The sequence below is a fragment of the Rhinatrema bivittatum genome, chromosome 13 (genome assembly GCF_901001135.1).
Source record: "Rhinatrema bivittatum chromosome 13, aRhiBiv1.1, whole genome shotgun sequence".
Classification (NCBI taxonomy): Eukaryota; Metazoa; Chordata; class Amphibia; order Gymnophiona; family Rhinatrematidae; genus Rhinatrema; species Rhinatrema bivittatum.
Genome location: NC_042627.1, coordinates 49,618,276 through 49,644,639, shown reverse-complemented (window position 1 = coordinate 49,644,639; position 26,364 = coordinate 49,618,276). Strand labels below are relative to the sequence as shown.

At 45.0% G+C, this 26,364-nt stretch overlaps 1 protein-coding gene across 7 annotated transcripts in view; it reads right to left on the bottom strand.

The window, feature by feature from the left end:
- Positions 1 to 26,364, bottom strand: part of CCPG1 (cell cycle progression 1) — a 116,737-nt gene that overhangs the window by 52,764 nt on the left and 37,609 nt on the right. For 3 of the 7 annotated variants that reach the window (XM_029575033.1, XM_029575034.1, XM_029575030.1), the window contains exons 5-8: positions 22,030 to 22,231; positions 19,686 to 19,778; positions 9,913 to 10,161; positions 9,347 to 9,358 (exon numbers count right to left, since the gene is read on the bottom strand). In XM_029575033.1, coding sequence (XP_029430893.1) covers positions 9,347 to 9,358; positions 9,913 to 10,161; positions 19,686 to 19,778; positions 22,030 to 22,231 — 556 coding nt within the window. The remainder of the gene's footprint in view (positions 1 to 9,346; positions 9,359 to 9,912; positions 10,162 to 19,685; positions 19,779 to 22,029; positions 22,232 to 26,364) is intronic. The other 4 variants (XM_029575031.1, XM_029575032.1, XM_029575036.1 and 1 more) reach the window with 4 other exon arrangements.

Here is a 26,364-nt window from a genome sequence, read left to right as displayed (position 1 = left end):
GACAAAATCGCTAATCTCAGAAACCACTGAACCGATTGTTTTCAAATTTGGACACAACATTCATTTCGCATATAGGAAGGTTCTTCTGTACTTACATTACAGATATGTCACACCTGTGACAGGTAAAATAGGTTTAAAGATTTTTTCCAGAAAACAGCGACATCTGCTGGACGTAAGCGCCATCTGTTACCCCTTACACTAACACACGCTACACTAATCATTTCGCCTTCCAGGTCCACGTTTCACTTCCATTTTAACACTTTTTTCGCTGGAAGATAACTATTTCCTTTACAGATAAAATACACCCACCACCCTCCTCACACCCCCCACACACATGCCAAATGTATTTACTTCCCAGGCCCTCACAACACACACAAAACCTGACAGAAGTCCAGGAGGCTCCAGCGGGGGGCCAGGACCGGTCCGGGACACATCTCCTGCACTACGGCCGTCGGCTGCCAGCAATCAACATGGCGCCGACGGCCCTTTCCCTTACTATGCCACTCGGTGACACCAATGGCGGCAGTAGCTCATGTGACATAGTAAGGGCGAGGGCCTCTCGGCGCCATTTTCAGCACTGGCAGCCAGCGGCCCTTTGCCCTTACTATGTCAGAGGACCTACCGCTGCCATTGCTCCACCCCACTGACATAGTAAGGGCAAAGGGCCGTCGGAACCCGTTTCAGTGCTTGCAGCCAACGGACCAATGCCAATACATCGCTCCCAGACCGCTCCTGAACACCGCTCTACCGACTGACATTTTTAGCAGGTCTCGGGGGGTATGGAGGGTGGGGGATGGTAATGAATTTATTGCGAACATCTTGGGGAGGGGTCACAAGGGGGGGGCAGGAGAGTGTGGGGTGGTTAGTTTAAGAGAATGTTTCTCATAGGGTTGTTTTTTGGGGGATGGGGGAGTTTCACACACAAATACATACACTAAACTTGCACGATCTTGGGAATGCACCAAAATAGCCCTCCCCACACCACAAAACAAAATTTGGGAGTGCAAATTTGGTTAGGCACTCCCCTATTTGGCTACATAACGCACATAGACGCCCAGGGACAGACCACATGTAGCACCAACAATTTTAATTTCCCAGGTCTTGGGGGAAGGGGGGGGGGGGCAGGAGGGTGGGGGGGGTTATTTGATTTAAAGGGTTGGGATTGTTTTGGGGGTTTTTTTGGGGTGGGGGTTCCCACAGAAATAGAAAGACAAAGGTTTTCTGATCTGAAGGGTAGGCAGTAGGCGGGGGGAGGTGACAGTGAGGGGAGGGAGAATGAGGGGGGAGGTGAGTGTCAGGGGAAGGAGAATGAGGGGAGAGGTGAATGTGAGGGGAGAGAGTTGGAGTGGGGACAGGGGAGGGAAGGGGGGGGGGTGAGTGACCAAGGGGGAGGAGGATGAGTGACTGAGGTAAATGAGCAAGGGGAAGGGAGGGAAAAGAACCTGACTCTGCCACTGCAACGCATGGCGGGGTACCGCTAGTATGGGTATAAAACAGTTTCTGTGCATAAACCATATTTTGCACACAAATAATAGTTAATGCACACAAAACATGAGTTAGAAGCATAAACCATAGTTTGTGCGCATAAACCATAGTTTGTGCGCATTGTGGGCAGAAAATGTCAGATTCAGTTCTACAGACTAACACTGTCCCCAAAAAGCAGAGTTATTTACCTGTAACAGGTGTTCTCCAAGTACAGCAGGATGTCAGGCCTCACACATGGGTGACATTATCCAATGGAACCCAGCATGGAAAAACTAAGTTTCCAGAACTTTGCCTGAGCCTTATTAGACATGGCCCACAATGTGCTATTATGCCACGCATTCACACAAAGTCCCTTCAGTGTTGTATCTGGTAAAAGAAATGAAAACATGGAGAAACCAGCTCCCAGGGGAGGCAGGACAGAATTCAGAATACTGATATCCTGCTGTCCTCAGAGAACACCTGTTACAGGTAAGCAACACTGCTTTCTCAGAGGACAAGCAGGATAGCAGTCCTCCCACATGGGGAATCCCTAGCTATAGACTGTCCTCTGTGAAAAAGGCAACAACCAACTACTGCTAATGGGTACAACAATGGTTTTGTTGGCAACAATCCTTTTTTGTATTTTATTTCTTACCTATGTGGCAGCAGTTTGGAACAAAAACTATGAGTCCTAAACGGGAAAGAGGTGCGTTCTACACCTTAAAACAACTGCTGTCTCGTCAGCCATCCTTATCCAAACAGTAATGAGATGGGAATGAATGGAGAAAATACTATGTCTAGGCTTTGCAGATTTCCTCCATAGGGACTAAGCGCAGGTGAGCCACTGATACTGCCATAGCTCAGACAGAATGAGCCTTGACATGACCCACCAAATTCAACCCTGCCTGGGCATAACAGAAGGAGATGCAATCTCCTACCTAATTAGAAATAGTCTTTTTCACAAAGGTGATTCCCAGCTTGTTTGCATTGAAACAAACAAATCTGGATGGACTTCTATGGCTTCAGTCTGCTTCAAGCAGAAGGCCAAGGATCTCTTGCAGTCCAAGTTGTACAGTGCCTGTTCACTTCAGTCGACTTGTGGCCTGGGAAAGATTGTTGAAAGGACAACTGACTGGTTAGGATGGAATTCAGACACCACCTTAGGCCAGAACTTAGGGTGGCCTTGTATACCCATCCTATCACAGTAGAACTTGGTATAAGGGGATAAGTCACTAGAGCCTGAAGCTCACTGACGTGATCACCACCAAAATTGCGATCTTTCAGGTCAAGTACTTCAGGTCACAGGAGTGCAGTATCCCAAAAAGAACTTTCATCAGCTGGGACAGAACCACAATGAGATCCCAGGACAAGGCAGATGGTCTGATGGGAGACTTCAAATGAAGCATACTCTGCATGAAATGTACAACCTAGGGCTGTACAGAGATGGGTTTACCTTCTAAATGATGATAGTATGCACCATTCGCATTTTGGTGGAGCCTTACTGAGGAGGTCTTGAAACCAGCTTCAGATAAATGTAGAAGGTAATCAAGTAGTTTTTGTGTGGCATACAAGAAAGGATCTAGGGCTTATTGCTCACACCATGTAGCAAACCTCCTTCACTTCAGTCCATAAGACTTCCTAGTAGAAGCTTTTCTTGAAGCCTAAAGAACATGTGAGACATCCTCCAAGAGGTCAAGCAGTTGCAGAATCAACCTCTCAACACCCAAGCAGGGACAGATAGGGACTGGAGCTTGAGATGGCACAACCTGCCTTGATTCTGACTGATGAGATACGGGGAAATCCTCAGCCTGATTGGTTCCTGGATGGCCTTCTCCCATAGAAGCAGGAACCAGACATGTCTCCAACAAAAAGAGTTCTATGAGACTCATGGTCCCCTTGTCTTCTTTGAGCTTCAGAACATCTGCTGTTAGCAAAATCGGAAAATGTGTGTATAGAAGGCCTCTGCTCCAATGCAGAGCGAAGTGATTTGAAGCTAGCTTGCTACATGTTCTTTGATTGGAACAGAAGAGTGACAACTTCCTGTTCTAGGGAGATGCAAACAGATCCACCACTGTAGTTCCCCAGTGGCGGAAGATCCGGTTCGCTACCCTTTGGTCCAGAGACCACTCATGAGGTTGTAAGGACAAATTCAGTGTATCCGCTCTCACATTCTCCATTCTGCCTAGGTAAGTGGCTCTGAGAACCATCCTGTGAGATATGGCCCAGCCCCACTGCTGGACAGCCTTGTTGATGTAATACATCACCACTTGAAGAATACTTTTGTTAGACAGCCAATCTCTGAAAGCCGATAGACCATATTGAATCACCTGGAACCCAAGAAAGTTTATCTGATATGACTTTTCTTGGGCAGACCAAGAGCCATGAATGCAGATTCCTTTTATATGAGCTCCCAATCCAGGTTGGATGCAGCCATCATGAGGACAATTTGGATCAGAGAAATTTGGAAAGGGATTCCCTTAACTAGATTGGAATTGTCCCGCCAGAAGAACAGAGTCCCTGAGCAGTTGAGTGATCTGGATGCTGTCTTGGAGATCTTGTGTGGCTGTAGCCACCGAGGCCTCAAGGTCTATTGGGTATTTCTCATATATAGACATGCCATAGAAGTTATATGCACTGTTGACATTATGAGGCTCAACATGTGCCATGCTGATGTCTGCTGACTCATCTGGATCTCTTCTGCCACAGCCAAAGTGGCAGCCCTTTGTTGTGGAAGGAAGGCTTTTGTTTAAGTCATGTCTAGCAGAGCTCCGATAAACTCTTTTGAGGTGACAGGCAGATGCAAGATTTGGGGTAGTTGATAACAAATCCTGGTAACTCCAACACCCGGATGGTTATGTGCATTGATTCCTCGGCTCTGGTCTGAGATGTGCTTGATCAGCCAATCATCGAGATAAGGAAACACATGCACCCCGAGTTTGCTTACATAAGCCACCACCACGGCTAGACATTTTGTAAAGACAGGTGATGCAGACATGAGCCCAAATGGCAGAACATAATACTGGAGGTGATGGTTTCCTACTATGAATCGGAGATATTTCCTGTGACTGGGAAAAATCTTTGCGCGAGTGTAAGCATCCTTTAAATCGAGAGAGCAGAAACAATCCCCTTTTTGAAGGAAGGGGATTAAGATTCCCAGGAAAACCATCTTGAACTTTTCTCTTCTGATGAATTTGTTCAAGACCCTTAGGTCTAGGATGGGACAGAGAATCTCTGTTTTCTTTGGAATCAGGAAATACTTGGGAGTAGAATCCTCACCCTCTTGCCTTGGTAGAACAGGCTCAACTGCTTTAGGCTCCAAGAGAGAAGAAAGTTTTGTTTGAAGCACTTCCTAAAGCTGCAACTGACCCCAAGACAGTGAGGGGGCTGATCTGATGGGAGACACAATAGATCTAATTTATACCCTCTTGATGATGCCTAGGACCCATATATGTCCTCTGACATATGTAAGCCTGCACGGCTTACATAAAACCACAGTCTGCCCCAGAGGAAGGTCCTTTGGCACAGGTACCAGTATTCTGGTTATGCTCTTTGCAGTCCATCTCAGGTGTTGACTGGGATGCAGACTAGGGCTTAGGCACCCTCTGCTGCCTCAGATGGGTGTGAGGGGCCTATTGTGAATGGGACAGAGGGAGCGGAGAGTAATGCCTCCTCAGGCAGAAGAAGTGTTTCCTCTGCCCTGACCTAGAGTACCTTATGGAAGAAAAAGCCGGGTCTAGAGTAGCTGTGGCAAGCTACTGGAGCACTGCACAGTGATTCCTGATCTGTTTCACTGCATCCTTGACCTCATCACTGAAGAGATTCTCTCCAGTGCACAGCACATCAGCAAGGTTTTCCTGCATTTCCAGATGGTGGAAAGTCTGCGTTTCCCGATCCCCACAACATACACTCTTGATGCCATTTCAAAAACATTGTAGGTCAAACAGAGCCCATGTTTTCTGCACTCCAACCCTTTGTCCACCAATGACTGGAAGGTGTCCTATTGCTTTTCAGGAAGCTACTCAGCCACCCCCCTGAACCTTCTTCAGGATGTTCCATATATACCGGCTCATAAAGAGCTGGTCTGTTGCTATCCAGGCAATAAGCATAGTGCCCTGAAAGCTTTTTCTCCCAATAGAATCCATATCCCTAGAATCCCTCCCCAGGGGCACAGAGGAGAGAGTTCCAGACCTCTTGGCCTTTTGAGAGAAGATTCAACCACCACAGATTGGTGTGGCAGTTGATCCTTGTCCAATAGGCTGCCTGATTTGATAAGATAATCTGTGTCCGCCTTCTTATTGATAGGAGCCACTGAGAGGGGGGTTTTCCCACATCCTTAGTTCCTCCTGAAGAATCTTTTGAATTGGGACTGCCACAGTCTCCTTCAAGGGCTCCACGTACTGGAGGATGTTCAACCTCTTGTTTCTGGACTCTTTTTCCATCTGCAACGTAAATGGAATGGTCTCAGCCTTTTCCCTAATAAAGCCTGCGAAGGAGAGGTCCTCAGTAAGGGAATTTTTTTCTATTCGGTGGAGGAGGGGTCTGATGGGAGACCCGTGGATATTTCATCTTCCGAGACCTCCAGTGAATCATAGCAGTACCCACAAAAATACTGAGAACCTGACTCACTGCGCTCAGCAGAGGAGGGTCTCTCTTTGTGCTCTGTCCTAGCCAGTGAGTGGGGTCATGGAACAGTGCAACTGGCCGTGGGAGCCTGGACCCAGAAGATCCTTGGTTTCTCAAGGAAGCTTCTTCTCCCAAGGAAATCAGCCATTGGCCAGAAAATGCAAAACAAATGGGATGCAAAATCGAACTTGATGGGAGCGCAGAGCCAATGGCTAGCGGGCACCACTCCAGGGAACAGCAACTCCACCACAATGGCTAGCGGGCCACCACTCCAGGGAACAGCAGCAAACAAACTTTAAAAAAAAAAAATTCCTAAAAACCTTACCTAGGGAACTATAGAGGAACAAACTGCGGAAGGACGCAACAGGCAGCCAAAAATTGAAGGAAAGCATGAAAAATTGCACTGACTTCAGAAAAAAAAAAAAAGAGAGAGAGACTCAAACCGTGACCTACGGGTTCCACAGAAAGAGAGACTGAAGGGACCCTGGGTGGACACGTGGTACAACATGCTGTGGGCATGCTCATTCGACGTTCTAGAATCTCTGATAGTTTTTCCATGCCAGGCTCCACTGGCTCTCACCACCCATGTGCGAGGACTGCCTTCCTGCTTGTTCTCAGAGAAACTTTACTCAACCTCTGATCAGGCGTTAAATTTCCAACATCAAGAAAACATGCAGAAAGCTTACGCACCTGTCTGCGTTGGGAGTAATGGCCAATGACTTGCTTAAGATGTGATTTGTAGGAGGAGCACAGGATTATGCACATATTTGTTTGTGCATAGAACTCTTTGCTACATCAAGGGTACTGCTCTACGCACAAAAATGTGTTCAGAATCGCACAGTAATACGTGCACACAGACGAGTATTATATGAGGAAAGCAAAACTGTTAAGTTTTAGACAGTTTGTAAGATCACCTTGTAAAGGAAAACATATTAGCACCAAGAGACATTTCATGCATTCAGAACTAGATCTTCGAGCAGTTACGCCACGTTGTGTTAAAAGAGCCCTTTCCAATAGCAGGAAATGTTCAGGTTGCATGCGCATAGCACACACATCACATGCACATACCGCGCTTGCAATGGAACAAATATCCTAACACACACTCAAGTAATCTTTTCTTTTATTGTGGGTTCTTATCAATATAAAGGGTCTTCAATTTTGTGATACAAGAAAGGCCCTTTAGAAAAGTGCTTTTTCTGAGCCTTTCAAAGCTGCTTGGATAAGAACGGTCTTCATGTTAAATGTATTTCCCTTTAGCAAACTACTGCAGGGAATATAACAGTCGTCAGCAAATAAGGATCATTTGAACCACCCGGTCTGTCCAGTAAATAAAGATCTAAAATCCTATACCTGCAGCTAAACTACTTTTTCCAAGACTAGCAATACAAATGTTTCCAAAACCTTTAAGGGTCTATGGCAACATTATCTGAATGATCCAGTCCAATTAGCTGATTTGGGTGTTCCTGGCAGGTAAAGCTTTTTTCATGCAGCAAGATAAAAAGTTTAACTTAGGTTCTTGGGGGATTTTTATGCTAAATTGTGTATTGCATTTTATTATTAAGGTGTTATTTATATAATATAATTTTGACTGTTCTATTTGCTTAATATAAACAAGCTTGGATTGAACTTATTGTTATAAAAGTGTAACATAACATTGCAGGATTCAGTTATGATAAAATCTTGAAGCCTCACTCGGTCACAGATGAGATCCACCTGAAGGGCTGTCTGTCCTCTCACTATTGTGATTTTTCCAAGTTTCCTCTAGTCACTGTATACCATTCCCTTCTTCCCCTCTGAGAGGTGCCAAACTATTTATCATTTCTAAAGCTGCACCATTTTAGGGTAGCAGCAGTCAAGTGTTCTGCAAACACGACTACTCAACTACAACAGCATCTGAGAGAAAGTAAAACTCAAACTTCTGAGACTCTGTGCAGTCCAAATTGGAGAACAGGCCTTCCGCCCAACTACAGCCAAGATTGAATCCAGCATCAAAAGCTGAACCCCAGCTTGTCATTCAAAACTTCCCAGAATGCACCATCATTAGGCTTGCATTAAAATATTGACCAGAAATCCTGCCCTTATTTGAGATGGTCATGTGCGGATGTGTCCAGCTAAGTCCCAACTTAGCCAAACCTGGGTTTAAATATGTCGCCCCAATAACTGGCCACATTTTATCCAAATAAAAAAAAAAAAACCAACAACAAAAAAAAAAAAACGGGCAGTGTGGAGAGCATTCCAGAGTGGAGCTATGTTATCCGGCTAACTTAGCTGATATTCAGAGTTATCCAGCTAAGCTAGACAGATAATTCTAGGACTGCCTCAGAGTTATCCAGGTACATGTACCCAGCTAAGTACTAAATTAACTGTCTATATTCAGAATATAGCCAGTTAAGTATATTTAAAGAAAAAAAAAAAAAAAAGCACTCCTGGGCCTTCAGGCCCTACAATTCTAACCCCTTAAATAAAAAAATTAAAAAAAAAGTGGGTCATAGTGACCAGAGGCTGGGCCCCCTCCCACCATACTACTGCATACAAATTCACCGAGCCTCCTCCTGCCCTTCACCCCACCCTCCCAGAAAACCTTAGCACGGTACTGTCTTACCCTCTTCCACGGTTACTCTGAAAGCAGTAATGCTGGAAGCAACTGGGCCAGGAGGGATCTTGGTGAATTGTATGTAGTACTGTGGAGGGAGGGGTCCAACCTCAGGTCACCATGACTCACATCTTTTTTTGTTTTTTGTTTTTTTTAATAATTTTGGTGTTAGGGGGCTTCTAGCACTAGCCCACAGTACCTTGTTGGGGTGGTGCTAGGGGATCAGGTCTGAAGGCCCAAGAGTAGAGTATTTTTAAATATATATATCCGGTTAGATATAAAACATATCCAGCTAAAATTAGCCAGATAAATAAAATATACTCTCCTAAAGTTATGTAAAACATTTCTATACCACATTATCTTACAGTCTAAGTGGTTTACAAAAGTACATTCATAAAATAAAATAAAAAAAGTTACAATATAAAACATCATAGAACACACGCAGGAGACTTGTCACAGATATTAAGTGGGACAAGTTACTTGGCTAACTTTAGCTGGATAACTTCTTTGCTCACCAGTTTACAGAATATGGACCTGCTGGTTATTTGGGGCTCATCAAATCTTATATGTGGGTTAATATTGTTGTCAAACCAGAGCTCACATCACCACACTGCCCACACATCTGAAAGCCTTGCACCTCCCCATGTGGTACTCACTGATTCTTACCTTCAGGTTTACCTGTGAAAGACAAAATTAGTTTCATATGCTTAGGAACTTAAAACATAGCTTTCAGAACATTAAAAAGTGCCATGCTCCATCCAGCCCGGCATCCTCTCAGACAATGGTCAGGCCAGCTCACAAGTACCCAACACATCCCAAACAGTTGATCTAGCTTTCCTCTGCAAACACATTTAGAATGTGAAAATATTCTGCAACATGATAATTACCATCCAAAGTAACATTTGCAGTTTCAGATTTCTACTATTTTTGCATTTATAAAATCACTTCCACCCCCCACTGAATGCGGCTCTCCTGAACAATCAGAGGTAGGAACAGAACTTTGGGTCATATTTTAGGCTGTACAGCACGACCACAAGCAGTTTGGAGCCTTCTGATCTTACAAACCACAGTTAAACTTTCAAGATGCTGCTTAAAAGAAAATGGACATGAACAGAGGATGAAAAAGTAGCATTCCTAAGAGTGCTTGAGGAAATGAGATCCCAAGATCTAGGCTGGGAGTAGGTGCCACCATTCACGGTCATAGTCACAATCTCTGTCCACAAAGCACTTACCATGAAAGTGGCCAAAGCCCATGCTGATGGCGATCACCAGAGCCAGGATAATGCAGCTGTTCAGTTTGCTGCTCAGCCTGCTGGGTGCCTCTTTCTGCTGTGGAGCATCCTGCTCTGCTGGGGGTTGATCATCTGAGTCCGAGACGGACAAGGTCCTCCTCTTGGGGCGCCGACGTCTGAGCGCAGGGCCCGACTTGTCACTGGCTTCATCGTTGCTGGACTCATCAGCACTGGGACGATGAGGGCAAACTGGGAGAGTAAACACATAGCTCTTTAAAGGCAGAGCGATTGCAAACTGAACACATAAGTTGTGGTGGTCTCTAGTTTGGCCTTTTTCAACTAATTCGGATACTGCAGCCATGTGTGTTCCTTGATAAATCAGGCATTGCTATTGATGCACTCCTGGGTAATGCCCCGGGTTAGTTTACTGTAATACCTTTTTTGTGGGTCTCCCATTGATCTACTCAAGGAGACTACAGATAATACAAAATTCAACTGCCAGGCTGCTACGATTTAGACTCTAGGCTTAGAGAACATATTACCTCCAAGTTAAAGGATTTTCAGTAACATTTAAAATTCTATAAAAGCCCTGAAAGTTTTAGCCCAATTTATGTGGCAGATCAATTATCAACTTATAATCCATTAAGGTCGTTAAGATCTTCTCAGGAGGCTCTTTTATATGTTCCATCGCTGTCAGGATGAAATTGACAGGAATGCAAGAAACTTTGGCTTATTTTAGGATATGGTTATTACTGGATGGATGTTTACTATATTTCTATTCTGATTCCATTGTTAATTTTGACAGATATAAACAAACATCACTCAATTAAATCTAAGTTTTATTGTTGTTTATTAGATTTTAATGTTATTTAGTGCTTACAGTGATCTTATGGTATTGGTTTAATGGACAGTATTGTATTTTCCTGCTACTGTATAACTATTTTTTTATGGCTGTTTTGTGCACAAAAATATGAATTATTCACACAAAAATACTTTTAGCACAGAAAACATTTTTTATGCACATAGATCCTATTTATGTGGAGAAAACATGCTTTGTCTGTGCAAAGCCTATTTTCTGCAGTTAACTCCTGACTACAGGTCTCAGCACCAGAGCTCCAGCTTCTGCCCACAGACCAATACTGTTGGAAACTTTCCGCCACTTCTGACCAGAAGTAAAATTTCTAGTGCTAAGAAAACCTGAGTTAAGCCAGCACACCTCTTTGCATTGAGGGATCATAGCCAATGCCATCATTAGCCTGGGATTTCCATGCGAGAGCACCAAGCAATACATGCATTGTGTGTGTGCAAAACTCCTTGCTGCAGTAGGAATGCAGTTTGTGCACACAAAATGTGCACAGAACCCCCGTGAACACTGTGCGTGCTGCGGAATAGACTTTATTATCCTGGACCCTCTGTCAGTCACATTTAACACGCCCGTTTCTCAGGACTTTGAGAAGACTCTTTAGTAGTTCTTAGGATCACCTGATGATTTACCACCCAAAACTGTCCTGTGGAAGTGGGAATTGACAGAGAAATGGGAGGAAACTGATTTTGGCATCTACCACGAATATGAGTGGCAAAGAGCATGTATTAAGGAGAAAAGCATGCAAAAAGCCCATCGCACACACTACGGCATGATAACAGCACACAAAACACACAGCCCTCACTGAAGACAGAGAGAGCCCATCCAAGCATGCAGTAAAGCAAAATTGCTTACCTTGTAATAGGTGTTATCCCAGGACAGCAGATGTAGTCCTCACATAAGGGTGACATCATTGATGGAGCCCTATTGCGGAAAACTTTCTGTCAAAGTTTCTAGAAACTTTTGACTGTCAGTCTGAGCCCACTGAGCATGCCCAGCATGCCATGATATTCTCTGCCACAGGGGTGTCCCTTCAGTCTCGTATGTAGCAATAAGCTTTAGCAAAAAATAAAATAAAACGTATCGGACCCAACTCCACGAGGTGGCGGGTGGGTTTCGTGGGGACTACATCCTGCTATCCTGGGATATCACCTATTACAAGGTAAGCAATTTTGCTTTATCCCAGGACAAGCAGGATGCTAGTCCTCACATATGGGTGATTAGCAAGCTAGAGGCCGAGTCATTTTGTAGTGAAGCAACAGTGTAGTATTGTTGAAAATGAGGCAGCCAAAGATCACAGCAGGTTGGATGTAGAAGGAGTTGGGATTAAACTGGAAACAAGTTCTTTAAGACAGATTGTCCATAGGCTGAATCTTGTCGTCCTTCTTTGTCTAAACTGTAATGAGCTGCAAAGGTGTGAAGAGAACTCCATGTTGCTGCTTTACATATGTCAAGGAGTGGCACTGAACGATAGTGTGCTACTGAGGTTGACACTGCCCTTACTGAATGCGCCTTTACTCGCCCTTGGAGAGGAAGGCCTGCTTTTTCATAACAAAACTGTATGCAATCTGCTAGCCAATTGGATAGAGTATGTTTACCCACTGCTTTACCCGGTTTGTTTGGATCAAAAGATACAAAGAGTTGAGTGGATTTTCTATGGACTGCAGTGCGGTCTAAGTAATATGCTAGCGCACGTTTACAGTCCAAGGTATGTAAGGCCCGTTCTCCTTCGTGAGAATGAGGCCTTGGAAAGAATGTGGGTAAAACTATGGATTGGTTCAAGTGGAATTCCGTAACTATCTTGGGGAGAATTTTGAATGTGTCCGGAGAACCACTCTGTCATGTAGGAATTTTGTATAGGGTGAGTACATGACAAGTGCTTGTAATTCACTAACCCTTCTAGCTGATGTAATGGCTATAAGGAAGATAGTCTTTCATGTGAGAAATTTAGGATCAAAGGAAGTCATGGGTTCAAAGGAGAACGCATGAGCCTTGTTAAGATGAGATTTAGGCCCCATTCTGTGACTGGTGGCCGAATTGGTGGTTTAAGGTGAAGTAATCCTCTCATGAATCTACTGACAAGAGGATATATGGATATTGGTGCATCTCCCATCTTGTTATGGTAAGCTGACATAGCACTTAAATGTACTCTTACAGATGATGTCTGGAGACCAGAGTCTGAAAGATGGCATAAATAGTCTAGTAGAGAAGTTGTGGGGCAGGAGAAAGGATCAATACTCTTTTGTCTGCACCACAAAGTAAACCTTTTCCATTTCGAAGAATAATTCTTTCATGCTGAAGGTTTTCGTGAAGCTATCAGCACTTGAGATACAACCACTCAATCTTTCAACCAATCAAGCTTTCAACATCCATGCTGTCAGGGATAGGGATTGAAGGTTCGGATGGCACAACCGACCCTGATCCTGAGTTATGAGATTGGGAGCTACACCCAGGCGAATTGGATCCTTGATCGAGAGGTCTAGAAGCGTGGGGAACCATACTTGTCGAGGCCAATACGGGGCTATGAGTATCATGGACCCCTTGTCTTGTTGCAGCTTCACTAGAGTTTTGGTTATTAGCAGTATCGGAGGATACGCGTATAGAAGGCCTGAGTTCCAAGGGTGAGCAAAGGCGTCCTTGGCTGGCTTGTTTTTCTGTTTGTGTAGAAAACAGAATCTGTCCACTTTGTGATTCAAGTTTGATGCAAAGAGGTCTATTGTTGGTTGTCCCCAACGTTGGAATATCCTGGTCGCTACTGAGGGATCCAGGGACCATTCGTGAGGCTGGAATTGACGACTGAGGCGATCTGCAACTACGTTGTGGATGCCCGCTAGGATAAGTGGCCCGATGAAACATGGAATATGTCAGGGCCCAGTCAAAAATCTGAGCGGCTTCTTGACAAAGGAGATATGAGCCCATATCTCCTGCTTGTTCAGGTACCACATGGCTACTGTATTGTCCGTTTGAATCAAAACAGTCTTGTATGAAAGGCAGTCCTTGAACGCATGTAGCGCATAACATATAGCTCGAAGTTCCAGGAAATTGATTTGAAATGTTGCTTCGAATTTTGTCCAAGTACCTTGGGTTTGGAGATTGTCTATGTGAGCTCCCCAACCCAATGTGGATGCATCTGTAGTTAAAGTTATCTGTAGGACTGGTTGTTGGAAGGGTAGTCCCTTGCGCAAGTTGTCCTTGTTCGCCCACCATAGTAGAGACAAAAGTAGCTGGTGGGTTATCTGAATTGGCGAATACAGTGGTTAAATGGCTTTTTATCCATTGTGATCTTAATGACCATTGGGTTACTCTCATGGCTGGTCTTGCCATAGGAGTGACATGAACTGTGGAGGCCATGTGGCCTAGCAAGGTTAGAAACTGATGAGCTGTTGCTTGTTTCTTTGAGGATAGCGAGTTTGCCAATAGGGAAAGTGTTTCTGCCCGGTCCTCGGGTAGGAAAGCTTTTGAAAGTATGGTGTTCAATTCTGCTCCTATGAATTGAAGCAGGTGAGACAGAATGAGATGGGTCTTTTGATAATTGATGAGAAAGCCCATGGAGTGAAGTAGAGTAATTGTTCGACTGAGAGAAGCCAGAGCTCCTTGTTGAGATTGACTTCTGATGAGCCAGTCGTCTAGATAGGGGAAGACATGGACACTTTCCTTGTGTAAGTGTGCTGCTATTACTGCTAGACATTTTGTGAAAACTCTGGGAGCTGAGGCAAGTCCGAATGGTAGTACTCTGTACTGGAAATGTTGATGGCCCACCATGAAGCACAGATACTTGCAATGAGGAGGGCATAATGGAATGTGAGCGTCAGTGTCTTGTAGATCCAGAGAGCAAAGCCAATCTCCTGTTTGAAGAAGTGGAAGCATGGTGCCTAGAGAGAGACCATCCTGAACTTCTTTCTTCAGAAATTTGTTGAGATTTCTGAGGTCTAGGATGGGACGTAGGCCTCCGGTTTTCTTTGGAATGAGGAAATAACGGGAATAGAATCCTCTGCCCTGCTGAGTCCGGGGCACTGGCTCTACAGCCCTGGCTCTCAGAAGGGTGGATAATTCTACTTGTAGATGGATTATGTGATTTTCGCTTAATGGGAAATGTTTTGGAGGAGAATCTCTTGGAATTGAGACAAAATTGAGTTGGTATTCGAGATATTGTGAGTACCCATTGGTCTGTTGTTATCTGTACCCAATGGTTGTAAAAGGAGGATACTCGGCCTCCTACCAGTAGATCTGGTTGAGGGTTGTAGAGATGGCTTTGGTCTCTGGTGATGGCCTCAAAAGCCTGCAGCCGGTCCTGTCTGCGGTGGAGGTTGAGGCCTAGCAGCCCTAGTTTGCCTGGGCTGAGATCTTTGCTGAGGCCTAGAAGATCTGCCTCTTGATGCTGGAGGGTAATAACGCCTCTGTCGATAGAAAGGTCGCCGAGATTCCTTCCTTGGAGGTCGGCGAGATGACGGGGTAGCAGATTCCTGTGGAACTAACGATAGTTGGCGCAGGGTTTCTATGTGTTCCTTTAATTGTGCTACAGCATCTTGCACTTTAGAGCCAAACAGGTTGTCACCAACACATGGTAAATCAACTAACTTTTCCTGGACTTCAGGCCTGAGGTCCGAGGCTTTAAGCCATGCCCAGCGTCTTGCACTTATACCAAAGGCCGCTACTCTGGAGGCTGTTTCAAAACTATCATAAGCGGCTCGGACTTCGTGCTTGCCAGCTTCAAGTCCTTTGTGTATGATTGCTTGGGCTGCTTCCTGACATTGCTGTGGTAACGAATTTGAAAATTCTTGCATCTGTTTCCACAGATTTCTTTGATATTGAGTCATGTATAACTGATATGATGCAATTTTTGTGTTTAACATGGCTCCTTGATAAATTTTTCTGCCCAGGGAATCCAAGAATATGATCCTTGCCTGGAGGAGTGGAGGAATGTGGTCTTATCCGTTTTGATTTCTTTTGTGCGGATTCCACAACCACTGATTGGTGTGGAAGTTGTGCTTTTTGGTAGCCGGGGACAGATTGTACCAAATAAGTGGTGTCTACTCTCTTATTTATGGCTGGTATTGAGCATGGATGCTCCCAGAGTCTGTGCTGCAAGTCCAGGAGGACTTCATGGACAGGTATAGCCAAAACTTGTTTTGGAGGGTCTACGAATTGGAGGACCTGCAGTGTTTGCTGTCTAGCATCCTCTTTGGTTACCAGAATAAACGGTATGGTGTCAGCCATATCCTGAACAAAATTTGTGAAGGATAAATCCTCTGGTGGAGATTTCTTCCGTTCTTCTGGAGGGGAAGGATCAGACATAAATCCTTCGGAAGAAGTGTCTGAATGCCTGTCATCCCATGTATCATATGGATCGTCCTGATGTGGAAACATTGGAGAAGACCTTGGTGGACGAGGAAGTCCTGAAGGACCTGGCTGCGGATCATCTACGGGTATCCGTCCAGAATTTCTTCTCGTGGCTTGGATGGAATCGTGCCGATTATTTCATCAAATTTCTTCATGAGAAGTTGGTACAGCGCAAATTCAGGATGTCCTGGAGCCCCAGGTGTCATCGGCATCGATGGTATCGGGTCGGGCATCGGTGATGGAATCGACATCGGTATTGATGGTCGCCTCGGTATTGACTTCGGCTGTGGTGCTGGCATCGGTGCAGGCACCGGCATCAACGTCTGTTGATCCTTTAAGGCTTGGAACACCGCTTGACGGATGAAATCTGACAATTCCTGCGTGACAGCTGGTGCAGGCAGAGCAGCTGCATGTGGTGGCGGTGGAGGTGTCGATGGTCCTTACACAGAGCCCTGTGGAGGTTCGACAACTGGTGCTTCGCCATGGTATGAAGGCCTTAGTGTCAGAGGTACCGGTGTTTCCTGGATTCTAGGCCGTTTCGCGGTCGATTCCTCCGGAGAGAGAAGCGCCTCTGGTATCGATGGGTGTCGGTGCTTTGAACGGTGTTCAGTCGCTGTCTTCGTCGATGCTATCGATGATGTTGGCGAAGGATGATCCCCCAACCCTTCTGGACAACGTTTTTTCAATATTAAACATTTAGAGACTCCGGCCGGAGACGATTGAGTCTATGTGGAAGGGGATGGAAAAAGTTGTAAATGGAATAAGTGCTCCATCTTTTCTTGACGGGCCTTTCTTCCCTTCGCGGTCATTTCTGCACACTTGGGACAGGATGTTACGTCGTGTTTTTCCCCTAAACAAAGTACACACTCGAGGTGTGGATCTGTAATGGACACTGTCTGATTACTTTTGGGACATTTTTTAAATCCTGTGGCCATATTTTATCGTCGACAGCCGTTGATGAAAATGAGAGGAAACGTGAGAGGAAAAAATTTTACTCAGAGTAAAAAGAGACTAAGATTTACGCACCAGCCGGTGGAAACCTGAGAAACCCCGATATGGGAGAAAATAAATGGTTCTGAAATCTGATTTTTAGTCAGACAAAACTGAGGAAAACTCACAAAGGCTCCTGCTCCTCGATGCCTACAGCAGCATGGAAAAACGAAGACTGAAGGGAGACCCCTGTGGCAGAGAATATCATGGCATGCTGGGCATGCTCAGTGGGCTCAGACTGCCAGTCAAAAGTTTCTAGAAACTTTGACAGAAAGTTTTCCGCAATAGGGCTCCATCAATGATGTCACCCATATGTGAGGACTAGCATCCTGCTTGTCCTGGGATAAAGTGAAACATGCACAAGATGCCCAAAGCTGTAAAGAAGTCCCTCTCTTGGTTTTCCAAAAGTGAAGTGATTTATTATCTCAGGATTGTAAAAAGCACGATTAGTGCTGTGAAGCCAGCAGCACTCTGGTCTAGTCTGTACCTAGTGGTGGAGGGAGTTTGAGAAAAACAAAGCACCAAAGATCCAGGAGATTTGCAAATATTCACGCAGCTCTGATATAGGATACATTGCAGAGGGAGAATGAAGTGGCAGAGGCTTTTCACAGTTTAGGAACTGTGTAACTGTAATCTTACGCGGCAGTGTTATGACCATCTGAAAATCTTGTGCATAAATCTATCTCCCTGGTTATTCTGATTTTCCCTCGGGCAACTACACATTCACATCCCTTCTGCCCTCTTCATAGGGAACGAGATGGGGTGACATTTTAATGTTTCTGCATGCTCTCTCCAAAGCAGCACAACACGCCCTTTCTTGTCCTTTGGCGATTTTGCACCAATTGTTCTTTCGGTATAAAATGAATCATTTCCTACTCAGTAATAAAGAACCAATCTCCACTTGCTCCTCTAGACCTTTCTTTCAGGCCGATACAGTAAGGGGTAATAGCGCATCGAAACTAATAGCGAAACTAATAGCGCCCGCAACATGCAAATGCATGTTGATGGCCCTATTAGTTATTCCCGCGTGATTCAGTAAGTAAAATGTGCAGCCAAGCCGCACATTTTACTTTCAGAAGGTAGGCGTTAATTTCTGCCAGCACCGGGAAAGTGTACAGAAAAGCAGTAAAAACTGCTTTTCTGTACACCCTCTGACTTAATATCATGGCGATAATAAGTCAGAGGTCCCAAAAGTAAAAAATAATTTAAAAATTTAAAATCAGCCTGCGGCTTGCGGGTTGAAAACCGGATGCTCAATTTTGCCGGCATCCGGTTTCTGAACCCGTGGCTGTCAGCAGGTTTGAGAACTGACGCCGGCAAAATTGAGCATCGGCTGTCAAACTCGCTGACAGCCGCCGCTGCTGACAAAAAAAGAGGCACTAGGACGCGCTAGTGTCCCTAGCACCTCTTTTTACCGTGGGCCCTCATTTGAATATTGAATCGCGCGCACAGGAGAGTGGCCTGTGTGCTCGCCCGCTCTCCTGCGACTTTTACTGTATCGGCCTGTTTGTTTTTAAGTCTACACCCGCTGGGACAGAGAAATCAAACAGCAAGTCCCATCCTAGCTCGGGGAGCTTCGCACAGGAGAACAAAAGCGAGAACTCTGCTCATAAAAGGTCACCCAGCTTACTGGCAACTGTTACAAGCAGTTCTGCCCTCTGAAAGGCTTCAAACTTGGACAAGTGACCATATAGCTCCATGGCCAGAGGGACAAGCTAAGCCGGTCCTGGTTTTACCCTATTCCATTCCATGCATGCCGATGATGTGCTGTTTTTGTTATGGAATTCCAAGACATCAGAATTTCACACTGAGCTTTATGGTCATAACATTCAGTATGTAGCCAAAATGTTCTGGCTGTTTCAAGTTTTCTTGCTTTATTCAAAAGAAGCTCCAGAAAAGACAATAGTTCCAATAATGTGCAGTCCCCCGACACAGGGCCGTGTTTCGCCAGGGCAGTGGCAGGAGGAGGAAACACCTTATCAATCTAATGGAGCGGGGCACATAAGAGGCTGTGAAATCCTATATTACACATAGTCTTGATTATTGGCACACGAATGCCATTTTGGCTACATACTTTTCTCAATTATTTGACTGTATGTAACACCTGGCAATCCACACTATACTAGTGCATAACACCCAATAACCATGTTCAAATTGTATGTTAAACTCCAATGCAAAGCAACAAGGAAAACTTATTTTACATTTTAAAAAACCAAGGAGACCAAAAATAGAATGACAAACTGCATGCTATACACCTGTTTCAGAAGCAATCTTATCAACACATTACCAGCACAATGCATAGCCTCAGCTCAGAACAACAACACACACAGGAGTTTGCTTTCCTCCTACACAACTGTTAAGTATTCAAACATTGCAACATAGGAGCTAGAAAAATCTGCTGTCCAAATGTAGATGCAAGGTCCAATGTGTATTTAGACTGGAGCTGCAGAGCTGGCTGTTAGTTTGGGCAGCCGAGCACCTGCTGGATGTGTCATCACAAGGAGAGCAGCTCTGTTTGGCATTCATTCATCGCAAGCTCTGCCAGGCACAAGCATGTGTCAATCAGTTCCAGTCACGCCACCTTGGAGAGTGAAGCTGCCAGTCACGTGCTCTTTCAGTTGACCACCCCATTCCCTTACACTCTCTGGAATCTTCCACAACCTCGCCAAGCCTTCTTTGTAACCAAAAGGAGAAGAGAAAAATGCAGAATTATAAGAAGGAAAAGCACAAACGATTCACCATTCTTCATGGCTTCCTTGCGAAAAGGACTGCAAAAGGCACCCTAGGTGGCTGCAGTAAAATACTCCATTGGTGACCTGTTCTAACGCACTGAGACACATTTAGACTTCTACATCTGTGATTCTCAACCTGTGGGCCAGGAAACAGACTGCAAGGTTAGGTGATAAAGTCTCATTAGGGAAATGGCACATTCTATCTTTTAGTGTTTTCTAAACTAAAACTCAATGAATAGGTTATATGAAGGTCTAAATATCTAAGGAATTTCAGTTTTATACCATTCACAATAAAGATCCAAAGGGGAAAAATACAGTCAAAACCCCCAAACTTTAGAAAACTTGTCACTTGGAAAGGTGGGTTTTGTGTGCTGCGTCTTGGGGTTTTGTAGCAGTCCTTCTGCGATATGTCAGACAGACAGTAGCTGAAAAATCATTGAATGGAGGAATAATATATTCCAAGAGTCACATGGCTCAAGTTCCGACCTATAGAAATCTGATTTAGAGCACCACCAGCAACTTTAAATCCTTATTCCTTCACTAGGTATCACCAAAGCACTGCACTGGCACAAAGCTTTGCTAACTCTTAAGCACTGGGTATAAACTTGGAAAGTAAATTCACACCTGCATCATCATATATAAACCAACATCCAGTACAAGTACTAGTCAGGTCGAAAGGGTTGTGTGTTATTTGCACCTGAATAAGAGACTACTTAATGGCTATTATAAAATGTGAAAGAGAGGGAACACGGGCTTGCTTTGGACTCTCATCGCAACACAACCGGATTCAAATCATGATAGGGTAGTACGGAGTGTACACAAGACTGAACACCCAAACCCACCACCATACATCCTCTCAGTTCCTCTTCGATTCTCAAAAATACCATTTACACGTAAGAATATGGTTTGCATTTTGTATGACAGCCCCCTCAACATGCCTCCGCTCTCCCCATCCTCCCACCCGCTTGCGTGATCTGCACTCCAGCAGTAGTGTGCAAGGCACTGCTCAGAAAAGCAGCACTGGCTGAAACATTTCATGGAGCGCAGAACTGTGAGCATGGCAGCCTCGCCTCTTCCTCCCATAGGTTTCCTGTTGGAAGAGGAAGTAGGTGTATAGAAAGGGAGGCCCTACCATAGTGACTACACACTTCTGCCAGGGCATGGATTAGCCAAGAAGGATTGAGAGAAGAACAGTGGAAACTCCAGAGAGGACAGGAAGAGGGAGCATAAATATATTTTATCTCTGTCAACAGGTTTTGTGTGAAAATCCTGAGGGCTGACGTTGCTGTTTTATTTGTGCCTATCTGTGAACAGGTCTATCAATTTTACAAAGCGACAGTAACAGATCAACCCACTGCATTGTGGTAAAAGTAAAAAATCTCTCTCAATTTAAATACAAAATAGAATGATTTCAAAGGCACAACCAGTAAAATTAGTCACTGGGTAAATAAGGACCAGGTTGTGCACAGACAGGTTCCTGTCGACAGGTTACTGGTCAGACTGCATTCTTACTAGTTTCATGATCTCAGAGAGGCCAATCGAGCTGGATCCTTTCAAGAGATAGCCTCACCTACAGGAATCTCGGCATTCCTGGCATGCTGTCTCTTTTTATATGAGGAGGAGACACCAGCATAAAGCATCTTATAAAAGCCTACATAGAGCGGGGCATCTACAATCCACGGGGCCAATTTTCTACAAAATTCTATCAAACACCAAAAATAGTCTTTGAAAAAATGTATAAAAATTAAAGCCCAGGATCTCTAAGTCATAAAAGTAATTTAAATCCAAGATACTTGCACCTCAAAACTTTAAGAGTGTCATAAAACAGCGTTGGAGACATTCAAACAAGAGCTTCTACCTGGCGGGGGCAGGGGAGGGGGGCTGAAGACCCTGGTCTGTAGGAGGCAGCAAAGCTACAGAGGCTGCTTATAACAGGCCACTTAGTCTTTGTGATGCAGTGTAGCCAAGTTACCCCACATCTGAAAAGGCGATTCTGATCTTTCCTTGCCTTTGGACATCCCAGTTCCATTTGAAATCAGCACTTCCAAAAGTATCAGAAAACAGAAGTTTGGGGGGGGGGGGGGCGGGGAAAGTGTATGTAAAAAGAAAAACAAACCACAGCTAAACTCAACTTCAGGTCTCTCCCCCCATCCCCATGCAGGCGGAGTCCTTTGGCAGCTTCCTGCCTCTCACCAGTTTCTGGCTGACTGAAGGTGTACTGGCTGCTGGAGGAAGAGCCCATGTTAAAGTCCTCATTGCATGCAACGTCCTCATCCACAGTTCCAGCTTCTCCTTGGGTCTCCGTTTCTTCCACCTTGGGTGGTTCAAGGGTAACAATATCAGAGTCATCACTGATACCAACACAGCCAGTGTCGGACAATTTATCTTCTTCCACCTAAAAAAAACAAAGAAAATATTCACGTGAAGGGGTTTAGGTGTGTCTTCCAGAGTCCTTCCAAAGCAGACGAAATGTAGGATGGAATAGTATCGTAGTGATACTAAGTAGGAGGAACCAAATAAAGCAGTGATTTATTTTTAAAAAAAAGTCTTTGGGGAAAAAAAAATTCTGGACGTCCAATACACATGCACAAGATACAAGGTCCAGGCCGTGCATCTTGTGAATCTAAATGCCAGTAGCGAGAGAAAACGGACACTCTTAGATTAAGCGTCCATTTTCCCAACCTGCTTGACAGCCACCTCTCCTGTGCGCCCAATGCTGAGACGGTGTTAGGGATGCACATTTGGCCCTAGCGCAGCCTCTTTAGCACAACACCTCATTTAAATATTCGATCGCGCACCCAGAAGAGGTGGCTGGGCATGCATTAGGAAAGCAGGCACTGAGCACCCATTTTCTACATCGGCCTGAATGTCTGGGGATTTTTTGCTTATTTGTAACACAATTAAAGGTAACATTTTAATCTAACTGGTTAAGCTGGCACAGTTCTAGAAAGGTTTATGATGCTAGGATATAGGAAAATTGTTTCTTACTTGCTAATTTTCGTTCCTGAAGTACCACAGATCAGCCCAGACAAGTGGGTTTATGCATCCCTACCAGCAGATGGAGGCAGAGAAGAAAGCTTTGAGGCACTGCTACATAACAGAGTGCCCCCTGCAGTCCTTCAATATTGACCTGTACCCAAGCCAAGATGTCTACCTGAAAAAACCCCAATAAACGCTGGGCAAACAGAGATTTCAAGTTGGAGCTTCCTGAAAAACTAGGCCCCTATAACTTAACACAAAGCACATACTTAACTATGTTCACTTCTCATTAATCTGAATATATCACTTATCAGCTCAGCAACATCCAGAAGCAAAGAAGTCTTTCAAAAAAATGGGGACAGGTCCCTGGATTGCTCTGTGGTACTTCAGGAACAAAAATTAGCAGGTAAGAGCCAGTTTTCCTTTCCTGTTCGTATCCAGATCAGTCCAGACAAGTGGGATGTACCCAAGCCCCTCTATTCTGGATGGCAACTCGAAAGACCTGCGTGCAACACACTTTCCCTAAAAGACGACTCCTGTGGTGCCCGCATGTCCAAGCAGTAATGTTTGGTAAAAATGTGAAGAGAAGACCATGTCGCCGCCCAACAAATCTCCTGTGGAGAAAGCAATTGACACTCCACCCAAGAGGTTGCCTGCGCCCTAGTGGAGTGTGCTCTCAACTCCTCTGGCACCAACCAGCCCTTACAGATGTAAGCCGAAGCTCTCGACTCTTTTAACCATCTTGCAATAATGCCCTTGGAAGCCTCATTTCCCTTCTTTGCTCCACTGAACAGGACAGACAGATGATCAGATCTCTGAAAGGCATTTGTCACTTAAGATATCGAAAAGAATTTGTTGCACATCTAATAAGTGAAGCTCCCTTGCCATAGAAGCATCCGCTGACAAATTCGGGAAGGCCAGTAGCTCGATCACCTGGTTAAGGTGAAAGGAAGAAACTACCTTAGGCAAAAAGGAAAGAACCTTTCGTAAAGAAACCCCTTCCTCCAAAAAGTACAGGAAAGGGTCCCTACACGACAATGTCTGCAGCTCAGAAATCCTTCTAGCTGAACAGATAGCCATCAGGAAAACAGCCTTCGGGGTTAAATCCTTTAAAGAAGACCTAACCGGTTCAAAAGGAGGACCACACAGCACACAAAGAACCAAATTCAGATTCCAAGCTGGACACATCTTCTGAACCGGAAGACACAGATGTTCTGCCCCCTTGAGGAAACGAACCACGTATAGATGAGATGCCAATGGTCTCCCCTGAATCCTACATTGAAGGGACCCTAAGGCTGCAACCTGAACCTGAAGAGAATTATAGTTCAAGCCCATAGCCAAGCCACTTTGCAAAAAGGCCAGAATCTGCAGAATGTCCACCTTTAAAGGTTGCACCTCATTCTGCAAACATGACACTTCAAACAAACAATCTCCACACTCGGACAAAAGCCAACGACGTGGAAGGCTTCCTTGCCTGAAGCAAAGTCACAATCACCAGCTTCGAATAACCCTTCAAGCAGAGAAGTCACCTCTCAAAAGCCAAGCCACTAAACAGAAGTGATCCTCCCGGTCTGAAAATACGGATACCTGCTGCAACAACCCTGAAAGATGGGTCAAACAAACGGGACTGTCTAACACTAAACGAAGAAGGTCCGCAAACCACAGCCGTTGCAGCCACTCTGGTGCCACCAGAATAACCCAGCCCAGATGAAGTTTGATGCACTGCAGCACTTGACCTATGAGAGGCCATGGTGGAACACATACAGCAACAGATGTGTCGGCCATGGCTGAACGAGAGCATCGATGCCCTCTGATCCGACCTCCCTTCTGCGATTGAAAAAGTGATCCGTCTTCGCATTTCCTGGAGTCGCCATGAGGTCCAAAGCTGGTCTGCCCCACCTGGCCTGAATCAAGACAATGGCCTCTGCCGACAACTCCCACTCTCCCGGATCCAGACGCTGTCTGCTTAAGAAGTCCGCCTGCATGATGTCCACTCCGGCCACATGGGAAGCAGCTATTCTTACCAGATGTTTCTCCGCCCAAACAAACAGTCCTTGCGCCTCCAGTGCTACTAGATGATTCTTTGTTCCACCCTGACAATTGGTGAATGCCACTCATACTGACTTGAATGAGCAGGAGAAATGCCAGTAATGCTTCGTGCACTGCCCTGGTTTCTAGCCAATTGATGGATCAGGTCACCTCCTCTAACAACCACTGACCCTGGGCCAATTTCCCTTGACAAAATCATCCCCAAACCAGAGAGACTGGCACCTGTGGTCACCACCACCCAGTCGGGCATTTCCAGATCCATCCCTTTCTCCAGATTGTGTCGAGACAGTCACCATGAAAGACTGGACCTGGCATCCTCCGGCAACAGCAAAGGAAGCTGAAATTCCTCCGAAAGCGGATCCCAATGGGATAATAGAGCCCTCTGCAGAGGACGCATGTGAGCAAAGGCCCATGGAACCAATTCCAATGTAGAAGCCATGGAACCCAGGATCTGCAAATAATCCCAGACCCAGGGAACAGACAGACGCAGCAGCCAAAGGACCCGACTCTGCAACTTGACTACCCTCTCCATAGTCAGAAACACCTTCCCTATCCGGGTATTTATTTATTTATTTATTTATTTAACAGTTTTATATACCGACCTTCATGGTAAATAACCATATCAGATCGGTTTACAATAAACAAGAATATAACTGGGGTCGCAATTCAAGTAAACGAAAGGTAAACAATAGGTAGAAATGAGTCAAAGTTACAATCAACAGGGTAAGAGAACTTGGAAGCTTGCAGGAAGCTGGAAGGAAGACAAGGCAGGAATTAAATAACTACAAAGTGATAACATAGTGCGTACGGGTTAAAGCATAATGGTGCCTTAATCTGGAAGAGTCAGAGTCCATTTGTGAGAGTAAACACCGTGACGGGTGAAGGACAACTAGTGCTTGTCTGGTGGGTCGGCGAAGGCTTGGTGAAAGAGCCAGTTTTAAGTTGTTTTCTAAAAGTTAACAGGCAAGGCTCTACTCTGAGGCTTGATGGGATGCTATTCCAAATAGATGGGCCAGCTATTGAAAAAGCTCTGTCCTTTGTCATCGAGAGGCGTGAGGCTTTAGTAGGAGGGAATTTCAGAGTGCCTTTGAGAGTATCTCTGGTTGGTCTGTTAGAGGAGTAGAGTTTGAGTGGGATTTCTAGGTCGAGTTGAAGATGATGATGGATAGCTTTATGAATTACTGTGATCGATTTGTATAGAATTCTGAAATTAACTGGTAACCAGTGTAGGTTCCTGAGGATGGGAGAGATGTGTTCGCTGCGTCTGGTACTGGTCAGCAATCTCGCAGCCGCATTTTGTAACATCTGCAGTGGTTTGGTAGTGGATTTGGGGAGGCCTAGGAAAAGGGCACTGCAGTAGTCTATTTTGGCGAACAGAAGCGCTTGGAGGACTGTCCTGAAGTCGTGGAAGAATAAGAGTGGTTTAAGACGTTTCAGAATCTGTAATCTGAAGAAACAGTCTTTGGATGTAGCGTTGACCATTTTCTTAAGGTTTAGTCG